Here is a 13,704-nt window from a genome sequence, read left to right on the forward strand (position 1 = left end):
GTGTGTGTGTTTGTGTGTGTGTGCAGGTTTTGCTGTGAAGCAGATCACCGTATTGGAGCTTCAGGAGTGGAGGAGATAAAGAGGAATCCGTTCTTTGAGGGTGTCGATTATGATCATATAAGGTTTATTATCTAAATTTGTTTTAATAGTATTATATGTGATTGTGCATGAAAGTGTGTTGCATTTGCAGATATGTATATATATATATATATGTAATTAAAATAGTGCTTTATGTGTGCGTGTGCGTGTGCGTGTGTGTGTTCCTGCAGGGAGAGACCGGCTGCTATTCCCATTGAAATTAAAAGCATTGATGACACCTCAAACTTCGACGAGTTCCCAGAGTCAGACATCTTACAGCCAGCTGGTAGGAACACACACACACACACACACTGAGATTCTCAGCCCTAGTTATCACACTCCTGTTTACCTGTTTTGTAAGTCATGTACAGTACCAGTCACTAATTTGGACTAATTTCCTCAAGTGCAGTTGCAAAAAAGACCATCAAAACCGTTATGATGATGAAACTGGCACTCATCAGGACCTCCCCAGGAAAGAAAGGAGTAAAAACCAATAAAATAGTCAAAGGAGTGTCCAACTCTAAATGCATGGATGGATATTATAATGGAAATATATGAAATTGAGAAGATAACTGCGTTCTCAGAAACTGGGAAAATGGATTAAATATATCACACACCTTAGGCCCGATTTAATTTTCACAAACTAATTATATTTCTGTACAGACAAGATCACCCAATGTTTGATTCTAACCTGTTAATCGCTTGTTGCTTTTCTATTTTTTTTTGGTTGTTTGTTGAGAAAAAAAAGCTTTAGGTACAGAGACTTTAAGAAATATTCTGTGAGTGTGTTTGCTTTTGATGTATGTGTCTGCGCACATATACACACAAAGACTGAAATATAGAGAAGGGTCTGTCTGCAGAGCCGCAGAGCCACGGATATACGCCAGCAGATTCACGCCAGCAGATTCAAGCCGGTGGCATTCTGCGCATGCGCAGTAGGACAACGCGATTCTGCTGGGATTGAAATGCATGTTTCAATCCGAAAAGGCAATTCCGTGCCAAAATATGAGCAATGTGGCACATGTTGCCAAAAATATCACTGCCCGTTGTGCTCCATACAGCATTATAAGCCAACATCGGCCACAAAACTTAGGAGTCACCTAAAACTCCATTTTAACCGAGCAGTCCAACATGAAGGTAAGTCAGTGAATACAATAAGTATTTTACAGAATCGTTATATTATTATATTAATATCAGACTATAGACTATATAGAGTATATATGTATGTATATATACGTATATAATGTGTATATATATATATATATATGTGTGTGTGTGTATACTTCACAATATACAAAATATACTTTATAAAATAGGCTACTTCAAAATCATGATCAGTTTGTCTGATTTTACTATGTATGACCATGTATTTGCAGAAAGTAAATTAAAAAAAAAAAAAAAATATATATATATATATATATATATATATATATATATATATATATATAAAGATTCAATGCTTTCAGACCTCAAATAATGCAAAAAAAAGTTAATATTCATATAGAAACATTAATTCTAATATGAACTTTCTTTGCATTATTTGCAGTATTTGATTTTTTTTTTGTTTATTTTTCATTTACATTTTTATTTGTAATTTGGGAGAAACAGTGTCAGTAATTTATAAAATAGAACAGCAGCGTTTATTTTACTCAAGTATTGCACATGGAATTGTACACATAAAGACCATGTATTATTAAAGCCATTGCTCAACTTTGAGCTTGAATTAAGCAGATGAGTGATATTTTGTCCTTCTAATTATTATAGCTAATTAAGGTATTTAATTCCTAGGCATATTCATGTCCAATTTTAGGGTGCTTACATAAATCATTAGCTAGGTTATACAATCATGTGTGCAATATTTACCATGTAAATGTCTATATGTATTTGTTTTAGCCCAGTGTTTAACATTATGCTCAGTTTAATTCCTGCACATGTGGTAAGATAAATCAATGGTTTGTTCATCACACATTTGGGACACTTTTAACTCACAGCTCAGAACAAAAGAATGTAAATGTAAGTGTCCAAAAAAAAGACAATCAGTATAAAAAATGGGAGAACTTCATCATTTTTATTGGCATAGAAACCATAAATCTAAATATAAAACATTGCACCAAAGTTATATTATGATATACATCACGTATTGTATATTTGATGTGAATAGTTAATTCTGGCATATACATGTTATGAGTAAATGTAAAAGTAAATCCCATGTAAGCCAACTATCAATGTTGAGGTTAAATTGAAGGGTAATTGAACAATATGTCTACATAGACCATTAGTCTATCGAGGCACATAAGACTAATATGTGTCAGAATATGATATGAATACCTCCTAAAACTTTTTAACTAACCCTAGCTAAGTCAAACCAGTTGTTTAACGCTAAGAAAATCGAAGAAGGTATCAACGCATGCGCAGAATGCCACCGGCCTGAAAGTGCTGGTTTAAATCCGCGGTTCTGCTGACGCATGCGCAGAATGCCACTGGCTTGAAACTGCTGGCGTGAATCTGCTGCCGTATATCCGTGGCTCTGCGGCTCTGCAGACAGATACTATTGGAAATATATCCCATAATGACACATGCATGATTGTGTATGACAATAGAAATATAATTATATATAAAAAAAACTATAAAATAAAATAAAAATGGTAAAAAAACTATGAGTGTTTCCATATATGGGCTGAGAGGGAGTTTAGTGTTTGTTAGCAGTGTTAGCCTAGCATATTTCTTGTAGTCTCGTGGTAGACTCATATTAAGCAAGTGGTCATAATGTTTTGGTTCATCAGTGTGATTGTCTGTGTGTGTATTCATTATTTTCTGTCTTTACACAAGCTAAACTTTGAACTGATGTGTGTGTGTGTGTGTGTGTGTGTGTGTGTGTGTGTGTGTGTGTGTGTGTGTGTGTGTGTGCGTGTGTGTGTGTCTCGGCAGCGTCGGCCGTGGTCAGTTCTCACGTGGAGGCGGAGTATAAGAATAAGGACTGGGTGTTTGTAAACTACACCTACAAGCGTTTCGAGGGTCTCACAGCGCGGGGGGCCATTCCGTCCTACATGAAGGGAGGAAAGAGATGAGCACAGCGCCCCCTGCCTTCATCCTGCATCCTGCAACACACCCTACTTTACCACACATACACACACTTCACAAAACTAGCCTTAGAGATATTTAATACAGTTATACCTGCAAAACTATTACATTTCATAATTATATTCTACTTTAGAGGACCTGAATCAGAGCTGCAACACACACACACACACACACACACACACCTTCACTCAGACCACTCTGCGGCTGTAACGTTCAGACCAGGGATCGGCAATAAAGTTTGGATGCGGGTATTAGCTCTCCAGCCCAGAGGGTTGTTAAACCCAATTGCAGAACTGTTGATCTCAAAGCAGGTAAACCCAGGAAAAAAGGAATTAAAAATAAATAAATACACCGCTCCTCACGTGGGATCGAACCAGAGTCGTCAGGGTCGCGATCCAAAACACTACCGCTGACCCGGCTAGTGAATTGGGACACGGCCGGAAAACAAACCCCTTATAAGAAGATAGGAAGCCCAAGAATGGGCGGAAAAACGAGAACGGATAGAAATTAAAGTCACGCCGAGCGCAACAGAGAGAGACAGGGGAGGGATGTAAACAAAAGCTCACCAGAGTAGCAGTTTATTTATTTATTTTTTTTCATTATCGTTCAGTACAGTTCAAACAACTTCACAGTCCAGATGTTTAATGCAGCCTATTGCCGACCCCTGATTTAGACCGTAGCCAGCGTAGGCCAATGAGGATTGTCGTTATTGTGACGTAACTATGATTTGATAAATGCAAGAAAATGCTGATAGCGATGAACTGAAACAGCAGGATTCTGTATCAGTTCTTAAACCCAAATGCTGTAAAACATTGAACGTTTTTTACTATTTAAAAATGTTCTGTATTGTAGATTAATACTAAAGTCATTCAAACTATGAAGAAAAGCTAATTTGAAAAGCTAAATTGTTTTATAAAAAACAAAAGTGTTAATTAAACCATAATATGTTTATATTTTACGTGAAGTTCAGTCAATCCAAAAGTCAATTTTAAGAAATTCCAAAGTTTCCTTAAGTGAAATCACAAAAACGACCATCAAAAACATTATGATGATGAAACTGGCACTTATCAGTAGCACCACAGGAAAGGATAAAAGGATAAAAAGCGAGAGTTTCCTCTGTTGTACAGGATGAGTTTATCAGAGTTACCAGCCTCAGAAACCACAAGTTAACAAACAGCTCCTCAGATAAGAGCATCTAAATACTTCACAGAGTATTTTAGTTTGTTTAACACTGTTTTTAAGTTACTACATGATTCATTATGTGTTCCTTCATAATCTGTTAGATCACTTCACTATTCATTTACTATGTAGGAATAAAAATAATAGTAACACACACACACACACACACACACATTATTCGATCACTCTTTATGCTGGATTTTCCCAAAGACGGTTACTGTAGTGCTGAATGCTAAAGGCATTATGCTCTTCTGAAATTGTAATATATATTTTTTATAATGAGAATTTTTGCATTAAGCCTTTTGAGGATATTTTTGTATCTTTTGCTCTGAAGCTCTGAACAAATATTCTGCTTCTCATCCTGATTGGGCTGTTTGAGCTGTTCCAGCTGTTTGATTGGTTGAGTTGTTTGAGTTTTTTTGAGCTTTCCAATCTGTTCCAGCTGTTTGATTGGTTGAGAGTTTGAGCTGGTTGATTGGTTGAGTGTTTGAGCTGTTTGATTGGTTGAGAGTTTGAGCTGTTTGATTGGTTGAGTGTTTGAGCTGTTTGATTGGTTTTATGGTTTAAGCTGTTTGATTGGTTGAGAGTTTGAGCTGTTTGATTGGTTGCGTGTTTGGGCTGTTTGATTGGTTGAGTGTTTGAACTGTTTGATTGGTTGAGTGTTTGAACTGTTTGATTGGTTGAGTGTTTGAGCTGTTTGATTGGTTGAGTATTTGAACTGTTTGATTGGTTGAGTGTTTGAGCTGTTTGATTGGTTGAGTGTTTGAACTGTTTGATTGGTTGAGAGTTTGAGCTGTTTGATTGGTTGAGTGTTTGGGCTGTTTGATTGGTTGCGTGTTTGGGCTGTTTGATTGGTTGAGTGTTTGAACTGTTTGATTGGTTGAGTGTTTGAGCTGTTTGATTGGTTGAGTATTTGAACTGTTTGATTGGTTGAGTGTTTGAGCTGTTTGATTGGTTGAGTGTTTGAACTGTTTGATTGGTTGAGAGTTTGAGCTGTTTGATTGGTTGAGTGTTTGAACTGTTTGATTGGTTGCGTGTTTGGGCTGTTTGATTGGTTGCGTGTTTGGGCTGTTTGATTGGTTGAGTGTTTGAACTGTTTGATTGGTTGCGTGTTTGGGCTGTTTGATTGGTTGAGTGTTTGAACTGTTTAATTGGTTGAGTGTTTGAACTGTTTGATTGGTTGAGTGTTTGAACTGTTTAATTGGTTGAGTGTTTGAGCTGTTTGATTGGTTGCGTGTTTGGGCTGTTTGATTGGTTGAGTGTTTGAACTGTTTGATTGGTTGAGTGTTTGAACTGCTTGATTAGTTGAGTATTTGAACTGTTTGATTGGTTGAGTGTTTGAACTGTTTAATTGGTTGAGTGTTTGAGCTGTTTAATTGGTTGAGCTGTTTGATTGGTTGAGTGTTTGAACTGTTTAATTTGTTGAGTGTTTGAGCTGGTTGATTGGTTGAGAGTTTGAGCTGTTTGATTGGTTGAGTGTTTGAGCTGTTTGAGTGTTTGATTGGTTGAGCTGTTTAATTGGTTGAGCTGTTTGATTGGTTGAGCTGTTTAATTGGTTGAGCTGTTTGATTGGTTGAGCTGTTTAATTAGTTGAATGTTCCAGCTGTTTGATTGGTTCAGTGTTTGAACTGTTTGATTGGTTGAGTGTTTGAGCTGTTTGATTGGTTGTAAAATATTGATCTGATCGGAGAAACCAAAGACACTTAGTGGATTTTTTGAAGTCCAGATGTTTCAGTTGTGGATTAAACACATATTTCTGCTTTTTTATTATTATAATTATGCTTTCACTCTTTACTCGTTTTCTACATATCGACCACAGAAAAGAACCGGACTGAAATATTTCTGACGTCGGTTCATTCTGAAGTTTCTCAGCTTTATTTATTGGGTGTGTTTATGTTTATGTGTGTGATTTAGAAGGTACTCTCTGAATATGATGCGGTACAGAGCTTTTTTGTAATATTGCTATTTCATATATAAAGAAGCCTCTCAAGTGGAGGAGGTCATTTTTATGTTTATATTGTTTTTACTTTCAGTTTCTGTTTTTTTTTCTGTGTGATTGTTATTCCTGTATGTTTTATAGTTTATATCCTGGATTATTTCACTTTTTTCAGCTTGTTCTGTTTCTGCTGTATCTGTAGAGTCCACTAAATGCACTCAACATAGGAAACTGAAAGCACTGACTGTGACTGAAATGGATCCCTCTTTAGGTTTTAGAGCACTATTAAGAATGTTGGCCATTCACTACTAATCTAAATAAACTAAATAGCCTCGTCCTATATATAATACAACACCATTAAAGAAAGAAGGGATCAGTTTCAGTCGTAGCTGCTTCTGTTATTAGTGAGTCATCATATTTTTTTTGTTTTTTTTTACATTCAGTAAAACCTGTTAAAAGACGACCTGTTATAAATAATACAACATGAATAATCTGCAGATACAGCAGAGAGAGATCCTGATATCCTTTATCCTTTGTGCGTTCTTGTTTTTCCACACAGAAATCTGGGAGTGTGTGTGTGTGTGTGTGTGTAAGACCTTTTATTTTGTTTCTAGGTTTAATGTAAATCTAGAAAATGCGCAGATGCTTCAGTGGAAGCTGCTAGCTTTGTAAAACCACACAATAAAATCTTTCAAGAAATCCATCACAGCGTGTGTTAGCATTACTGTAAATCAAATGCCAGATATACGATCACACTTTTTGTAAAATTCAGTGTATATCCATTTTACATTCCCTGTTTTTGCACCTTCTGCCATGGTGAATTTAACTCAATGAAGGCAGACTGAGACAGTTGGTGTATAAGAAGGGGGCGGCTCTGGCTCCACCTTTGATCTTCACTATGTGGAAACTGGAGATAACACATCCATGTTTTCTACGGTCGGTGTGTCTTTGGCTTCTAATCACAGTAACAACCACTGAAACACAGCTAATTAAATACATATAACATTTTTATTCTTCAGATTTCTTTGCTAATAGAAAACCAGCTCTATTTCACATTACTAAACACTCATCCCAGCCTAAAGACACCTCTGATTTAAAATAATATAATACCTAACGGCCTAAACCCACATACAAATATCTCGCTAATTAAAGGAGAACTTTGGTGTAAAATAGACTTTTGTTGTAGTAAAACATGATAAAAAGTTTGATAGCTCACCTCTGCTGTACTGAACTGATAATGTCACAGACATATACATACATATACTCAGGATAATCTGCCTCCTGGCGCCGGCTGCTACGCTCTGCGGAGTCTATGTATATATGTGTCTATGATGTCATTATCAGTACAGTGATGGCGGCACTCGGAGCTGAAGCTAGTAGCGTTATAGGATGTAAACAGTGGTGTTTAATAAGCTTCTTCTTGTGTACTTTTTAAGTTATTAATGCCTCGTTTTAAATGTCAGGGCTCTCCAGATTCTACTTTGAGCTGGATAACGGTGTAAAAAGTGATTTATCAGGGTAAATTATGCCCCGTATCTCCCAGTCTGAAGGGTGTTTGTTGGATAAACTGTTAAAATTTCTGGATTTCTGAACGCTGTGGGAGAGCGGAGGTGTGCTATTCATCAAAGATAAGAACTTTTTTATCATGTTTTACTACAACAAAAGTCTATTTTACACCGGAGTTCTCCTTAAATTCGAAGACAGACTGCTGGATAAAGCTCAGCACTGGAACTGACCACCAGACCACAAGAGGGCGCTGTGGAGTCTCTTTAATTCTCACATTTATCGGAACTCCTGCTGAAGCTACAGATCACTCGTTTTAGTGCTTTTTGTGCTCCTCTTCCGCTGGACGATGTTTTTTTTTGTTGTTTAAAAATAGAGTGGAAAAGTTTTTTCTCAAATGTTTACAGTTCATATACATCATTTTACATTAACATTAAACTGTTAAATATACTGTTTATCTTGTTTAACATTAATAGATGTTGAAATGCATCCAATAAAAAGGGTATTTTGCAAAAAAAAAAAAATGTGCAGGAGTTTTGATCAGTAAGTAAACTGAGTTTTGAGCACTTGTAAAAAAAATCTGTAATCAGAGTCTGTCCATCATCAGCTTCCTCTTCAGCATCACGGGATCATCTTGTCTTGTCTCTGTCTTCTTCAAACGCAGTAGTTAGAGTCAGTTTACACCAGGTTCTGTATGCTGGCGGAGGGTGTGGGCGTGGTCACTGCTCTGGCCCCGCCCCTCGTTTGTTTATTCAAAACAGCAGCTGCGTTTCTCTCCAGCTGGTCCAGGCTCATGTGCAGAGCTGAGGCTAACTCCGCCTTCGTCACAGTAACGAATCTGCGGTCCGCGCCTAGCTCAGCCACGCCCCCTTTCTGCAGCACCTGGATAACAGAGAACAGGTGAGGTCACACATGTCACATGACCACCCTATGAGTCATTAATTGATGTACACTGACATGATAAAGCAGGAAGCAGCATCAGAGCATCATATTCTACAGAAGCTAAAGAAGAGGGATACTCCTCTCCTCCTCCTTTCCTACTCCTCCTCTACTCCTCACTCGTCCTCCTTTCCTACTCCTCCTTCTTTCCTATTGCTACTCTCCATCTTTCCTACATCTTTCACCTCCTCCCTTCTTACTGCTCCTCTCTTTCTCCTCTTTTCCTTCTTTTCCTTTGTTACTCCTCTTCCTTTCCTACTGCTCCTCCCCTCCTCCTCCGCCTTTCCTACGGCTCTCTTCTCATCCTTTTCTACTGCTCCTCTCCTCCTTCTCTCTTATTACTGCTCCTTTCCTCCACCTCCTATCCTACCCCTTCTCTTTTTTCTATTCCTCTCCTACTCCTCCTTTCCTACTCCTCCCTTCCTACTGCTCCTCCCCTTTCCTCTTACTCCTTTCCTCCTGCTTTCTTACTCCTCTCCTCCTCCCTTCCTGCTGCTTCTCTCCTCCTTCTCCCTTCCTTCAACTGTTCTTCTCCTCCTCCGTTCCTACTACTTTTCTCCTCATCCTCCTTTTCTACACCTCTTCTCCTCCTCCTTTTTTACTCCTCCTCTTCCTATCCTACTCCTTCTCTCCTCCTTCTTTTTAATCCTCCACCTTTCCTACTCACCCTCTCATTGTTTTCTACACCTCCTCTCCTGCTTCTGGTTTTCCTGCTGCTCCTCTCAATACAGTATTGATTTTAATTGATTGGTTTATATATAAAATTGGTGTCAGAAGTGGTTCATTTAGTGTTGTGCTTAAACTCCGCCCAATAGGGAGCATAGTGTTGTACTCTGTCATTAGAATCTGATGTTCTGATTGGATAAATATTATTTTTTTTTATGATGTTACATGACCCTAGATAAGTCTCACCTCCTGAATCATCACTTCAGCAGCACTCAGTGGACCCTGCTGCACCTCTGCCCTGCTGCATGCTGGGAAATGGAGATCACTCCTGGATGCAGATGGAGAGCTGAGGTGGGAGGAGTCTTGGCTCTCATAGGAGAACCTGAAAAACAGCAAGTGTTACTGTTGCAGTACTGCTAATCAATCAAGATACACACTTAACACACCTAACACACACACACACACTGTTTATTCTCACCTGTGTGTGAATCGGTTGTGTGTGTTATTGTTGGTGTTGTAGTTGTTAGCGTAGCTGAGGTACGAGGGTGAAGACTCCGCCTCGTCTGTTCTGCTGTCGGCGAGCTGCAGGGGGCGCTGGCTGGTCACCTGCGTGGGCAGAGGGGTTCCCCGCTGAAGACTAAAGGGGTCGACGTGGTTGCCAAACAGACCACCCGCACGCTGTAACCATGGAAACACAGAGAGTAATATTTACAATTTGTGTTTTATTTATGAAGCCAATATAGGTGGAATGAGTGGAGCTAAACTGCTGTAGGCTGAATAGGCGGAGCTAATCTACCACTGTATGCTGAATGGGTGGAGCTAAACTGGTATAGGTGGAATGGGTGGAGCTAAACTGCTATAGAAGGAATAGGTGGGGCTAATCAAATACTATAGGTGGAATGGGTGGAGCTAAACTTCTGTAAGCTGTACGGGTGGAGCTAAACTACTGTTGTAGGCGGAATGGGTGGGGCTAAGCTATTATAGTGGAATGGGTGGGGCTAAACTGCTGTAGGCTGAATGGGTGGGGCTAAACTACTATTGTAGGCAGAATGGCTTAAGCAAAACTGCTTTAAGTAGAATGGGTGGAGCTAAACTACTACTATTGGTGGAATTTGTGGGGCTCAACTGCTGTTGTAGGCTGAATAGGTGGGGCTAAACTACAGTTGTAGACTGAATGGGTGGAGCTAAACTGCTGTAGGCTGAATGGGTGGAGCTAAAGTGCTGTGGGCTAAATGGGTAGGGCTACTACTGCTGGCTGAATAGGTGGAGCTAAACTACTGTTGTAGGCTGAATGGGTGGAGCTAAACTGCTGTAAGCTGAATGGGTGGGGCTAAACTGGTGTTGTAGGCTAAATGGGTGGAGCTAAACTGCTACTGTAGGCTGAACAGGTGGAGCTAAACTGCTGCTGTAAGATAAATGGGTGGAGCTAAACTGCTGCTGTAAAATAAATGGGTGGAGTTAAACTGCTGTTGTAAGCTGAATGGGTGGAGCTAAACTGTTGTAGGCTGAATGGGTGAAGCTGTTCATGATTAACTCATTGCTGTATACCCTGTAGATGGCGTCCTCCGCCGCCTCGTCCATGGCTCGGTCCATTTCGTCTTCGTTCAGCAGGTCACCAGATATCGCCCTCTGCAGTTCTGGAGCCGCCTCCTCCTCAATACTGCGCAGACCAGCCTGTTCAGGTGGAGAAAAAGATGGAGGGATTAGATGGTGCACAGTTACAGATCTGCCCTGTGAGAGAAAGAGAATGTGGGGTTTTTACCTGAATTTCGTTGGTGGTTTTGTTTTTGGCGGGTCTGTAGCCGTAGTACTCCTCCTGACGCTTCATGAACTTCCTGAAGTGCTCTTGGATCAGGAATGTGGCGTAGAACTTCCCTACCGTCACTTCATCATCTGAAAAGGTATGTGCCATAAAGTTTTTTTTTTTTCAGCAAAATATGGTTTTGGCCGTCTTATCGTATTTTCACTGCAATTTCATCTACCAATTTTCCCACCAATTGGATAAATACAGCCTCTAAACATGGTGGCGGTAGTTTCATACATTGTTATTGTAACTAAGACCCTTACAATAAACAATGAGAGAGCTACCATCAGTTGGTTTAAATAGGAACATGCTGTAGATGTGATAATAACAGGTTATTAGTTATAATAACTATTCATGTGATTTTATCGCCACCATGTGGAGTAATGAAGCAGTAACTATAGTAACTCACATTTGGGGGTGAGTCTGACTCCACATACACGTACGATACGATATCGAAATGATACAATATATTAATGATATCGATATATATCGTCCGACCCCTAGTTAATAATAGCGCTAAATGCTATTGTTTCGAACTCCATTGAAGGAAAATTGCTAACCTCCAATGGGCGGGATGACCTGGTCCAGCAGCTTCATGCTGGTTCTCTTCCAAATCTTCTTGATGATGGCTCGCAGTTCCTCATTGGCCTGCTGGAAATTGCCTGACCAATCACAGAAAAGCAGATTTGGGTGGTTAGAGAAGAAAGAAGAAGACAGTTGTACCATAAATAAAATATTAGGCATGTATTATGCATTTTGATGGTTTCTGAGTAGAGTAAATATATATAGAATGTACAGACGAATGTAGATGTGATTTTGATTGTGTGTGTGTGTTTGTTAGTGTGTGTGTGTGTGTGTTACCCTCTGTTTTGATCCGGAGAGCGGTTCGGACCAGGGCGAACAGTGTGGCGTTGAAGGTGACGGTGCCGTCGCTGTTCAGAGGCATGTTCATAGAGATCAGTCTCTGTAAAGAAAGAGTCATAAATATCAATCTAATGCCCTGTAAGATCACACAGCTCACAATACAGTCAAATACATGTATAGGGCCCTATCATACTCCCTGTTCAAGGTGCATCGTCATGCTCTTTGCTATCTTACACCCCGTGTATACAGCAGTCTATTTTCACCCGCACCATCATAAAAGCTAGGGGTGTCACGATTTCGATATTGCATAGAAATCGTTCGAAATTATGTCATGGTCTTGAGCATCGAAGTCAAAAAGAGGATCGACGATCCCTCCCGCAAACGTCGCAGCACACTGTAGCTCAAAGAGCAGCTCTTTCTCCAGAGAATGTGCAAATTCTTTAAATCTTAAAGAAAATATAAAAATAACAGTTGTTTTGTCTAGCCTCAAATATGTAAATAGTTTTGGTACCTTAAGGAGCATCTTTCTCTCAGATAAAGTTAATAATATATCTTTATTAAAGAAAAAAACTTCTCATTCTCAGGGACCGAAAAAGTCTTAAAGTCTTATTTTTCATGTTTAACTGTTATAGTAGGATAGAGTTCAGTTTGTTAAGGCTCTAATTGTTCTATTATTTTGTACATGACTGTTCCTGTATTTTTTTATTATTTATTTTGTTATGTTGCACATTGCTGTTTTAATAGTGCGCACTGCTGCTACCCAAAAAAGCCACTAGATGGCATTACATATATACGGAGCCCCGGAGGGGCCGTGGATAAAAAAAATAATTAAATCGTGCTCACGATTTGCTATTCGTGCTCACGTTTTCTTTAAATCGTGCTCACGTTTTGCTATTCGTGCTCACGTTTTCTTTAAATCGTGCTCACGATTTGCTATTCGTGCTCACGTTTTCTCTAAATCGTGCTCACGTTTTGCTATTCGTGCTCACGTTTTATTTTAATTCGAGTGAACGATTTCTGTAATTCGTGCTCACGTTTTTATGCGCAATAAGACAAGAAGCTCGGAGGGAAAGGAGCATTTTCTCTCTTGATCTGTTACAGGGGTGCAGTAATGATAATCAGTTATCTACCTTTATAACCTGCTGTTATTAATGCACTAGTGTTACAGTTAGATGTACAGTACAGTGAGCAGATTTTGCCTGGTGGTGGAATCTCTACAGCGCGTGGGGGAGAGCCGTCCGCGGCATCGGTTCCCCCGCCGCCAGACACCTGCCGCGCGCGCAGGTCTTCACGGAGCTTATTTACCAACAATGTAGACAAATACAGTCAATTCCAGTCATGAATAAAGGAAACAAACATTTTACTGATGCAGGACAACTGTGTGTTATTAAAACCAGATCAAAACAAAGTTATAATGCAATGTGCAAATGTGTTTATTAATTTCTAAATAACATTCAGCCAGCCTCCAAGGAAATGCACACCTTCTTAAATCTGGTTACATCATTATTACTTTTATGATAGATTTAATCTATATTTTAATAATTTGTATAATAAATAAACACATAATTCAGAAAATATACATTTAAGAAGTTTATAATTATTATATTTTTTATTTGAAGCTTGTGGCATGTTTCTGGGCAGGACACTGTGATTT

At 39.2% G+C, this 13,704-nt stretch overlaps 2 protein-coding genes across 2 annotated transcripts in view; one reads left to right on the forward strand and one right to left on the reverse strand.

Moving 5' to 3' along the window:
- Positions 1-6,968, forward strand: part of stk38b (serine/threonine kinase 38b) — a 21,056-nt gene extending 14,088 nt beyond the window's left edge. The window contains exons 12-14 of the mRNA XM_022682490.2: positions 27-122; positions 270-364; positions 3,007-6,968. Coding sequence (XP_022538211.2) covers positions 27-122; positions 270-364; positions 3,007-3,146 — 331 coding nt within the window. The 3' untranslated portion in view covers positions 3,147-6,968. The remainder of the gene's footprint in view (positions 1-26; positions 123-269; positions 365-3,006) is intronic.
- A 1,060-nt stretch (positions 6,969-8,028) lies between these two features.
- cacna1sa (calcium channel, voltage-dependent, L type, alpha 1S subunit, a) overlaps positions 8,029-13,704 on the reverse strand; it is a 43,460-nt gene continuing 37,784 nt past the window's right edge. Inside the window, exons 38-44 of the mRNA XM_049471789.1 lie at positions 12,048-12,150; positions 11,747-11,848; positions 11,145-11,275; positions 10,931-11,056; positions 9,861-10,060; positions 9,629-9,764; positions 8,029-8,659 (exon numbers count right to left, since the gene is read on the reverse strand). Of these exons, the coding sequence (XP_049327746.1) occupies positions 8,456-8,659; positions 9,629-9,764; positions 9,861-10,060; positions 10,931-11,056; positions 11,145-11,275; positions 11,747-11,848; positions 12,048-12,150 (1,002 nt within the window). The 3' untranslated portion in view covers positions 8,029-8,455. The remainder of the gene's footprint in view (positions 8,660-9,628; positions 9,765-9,860; positions 10,061-10,930; positions 11,057-11,144; positions 11,276-11,746; positions 11,849-12,047; positions 12,151-13,704) is intronic.

This window comes from Astyanax mexicanus, chromosome 24, assembly GCF_023375975.1.
Source record: "Astyanax mexicanus isolate ESR-SI-001 chromosome 24, AstMex3_surface, whole genome shotgun sequence".
Classification (NCBI taxonomy): domain Eukaryota; kingdom Metazoa; phylum Chordata; class Actinopteri; order Characiformes; family Acestrorhamphidae; genus Astyanax; species Astyanax mexicanus.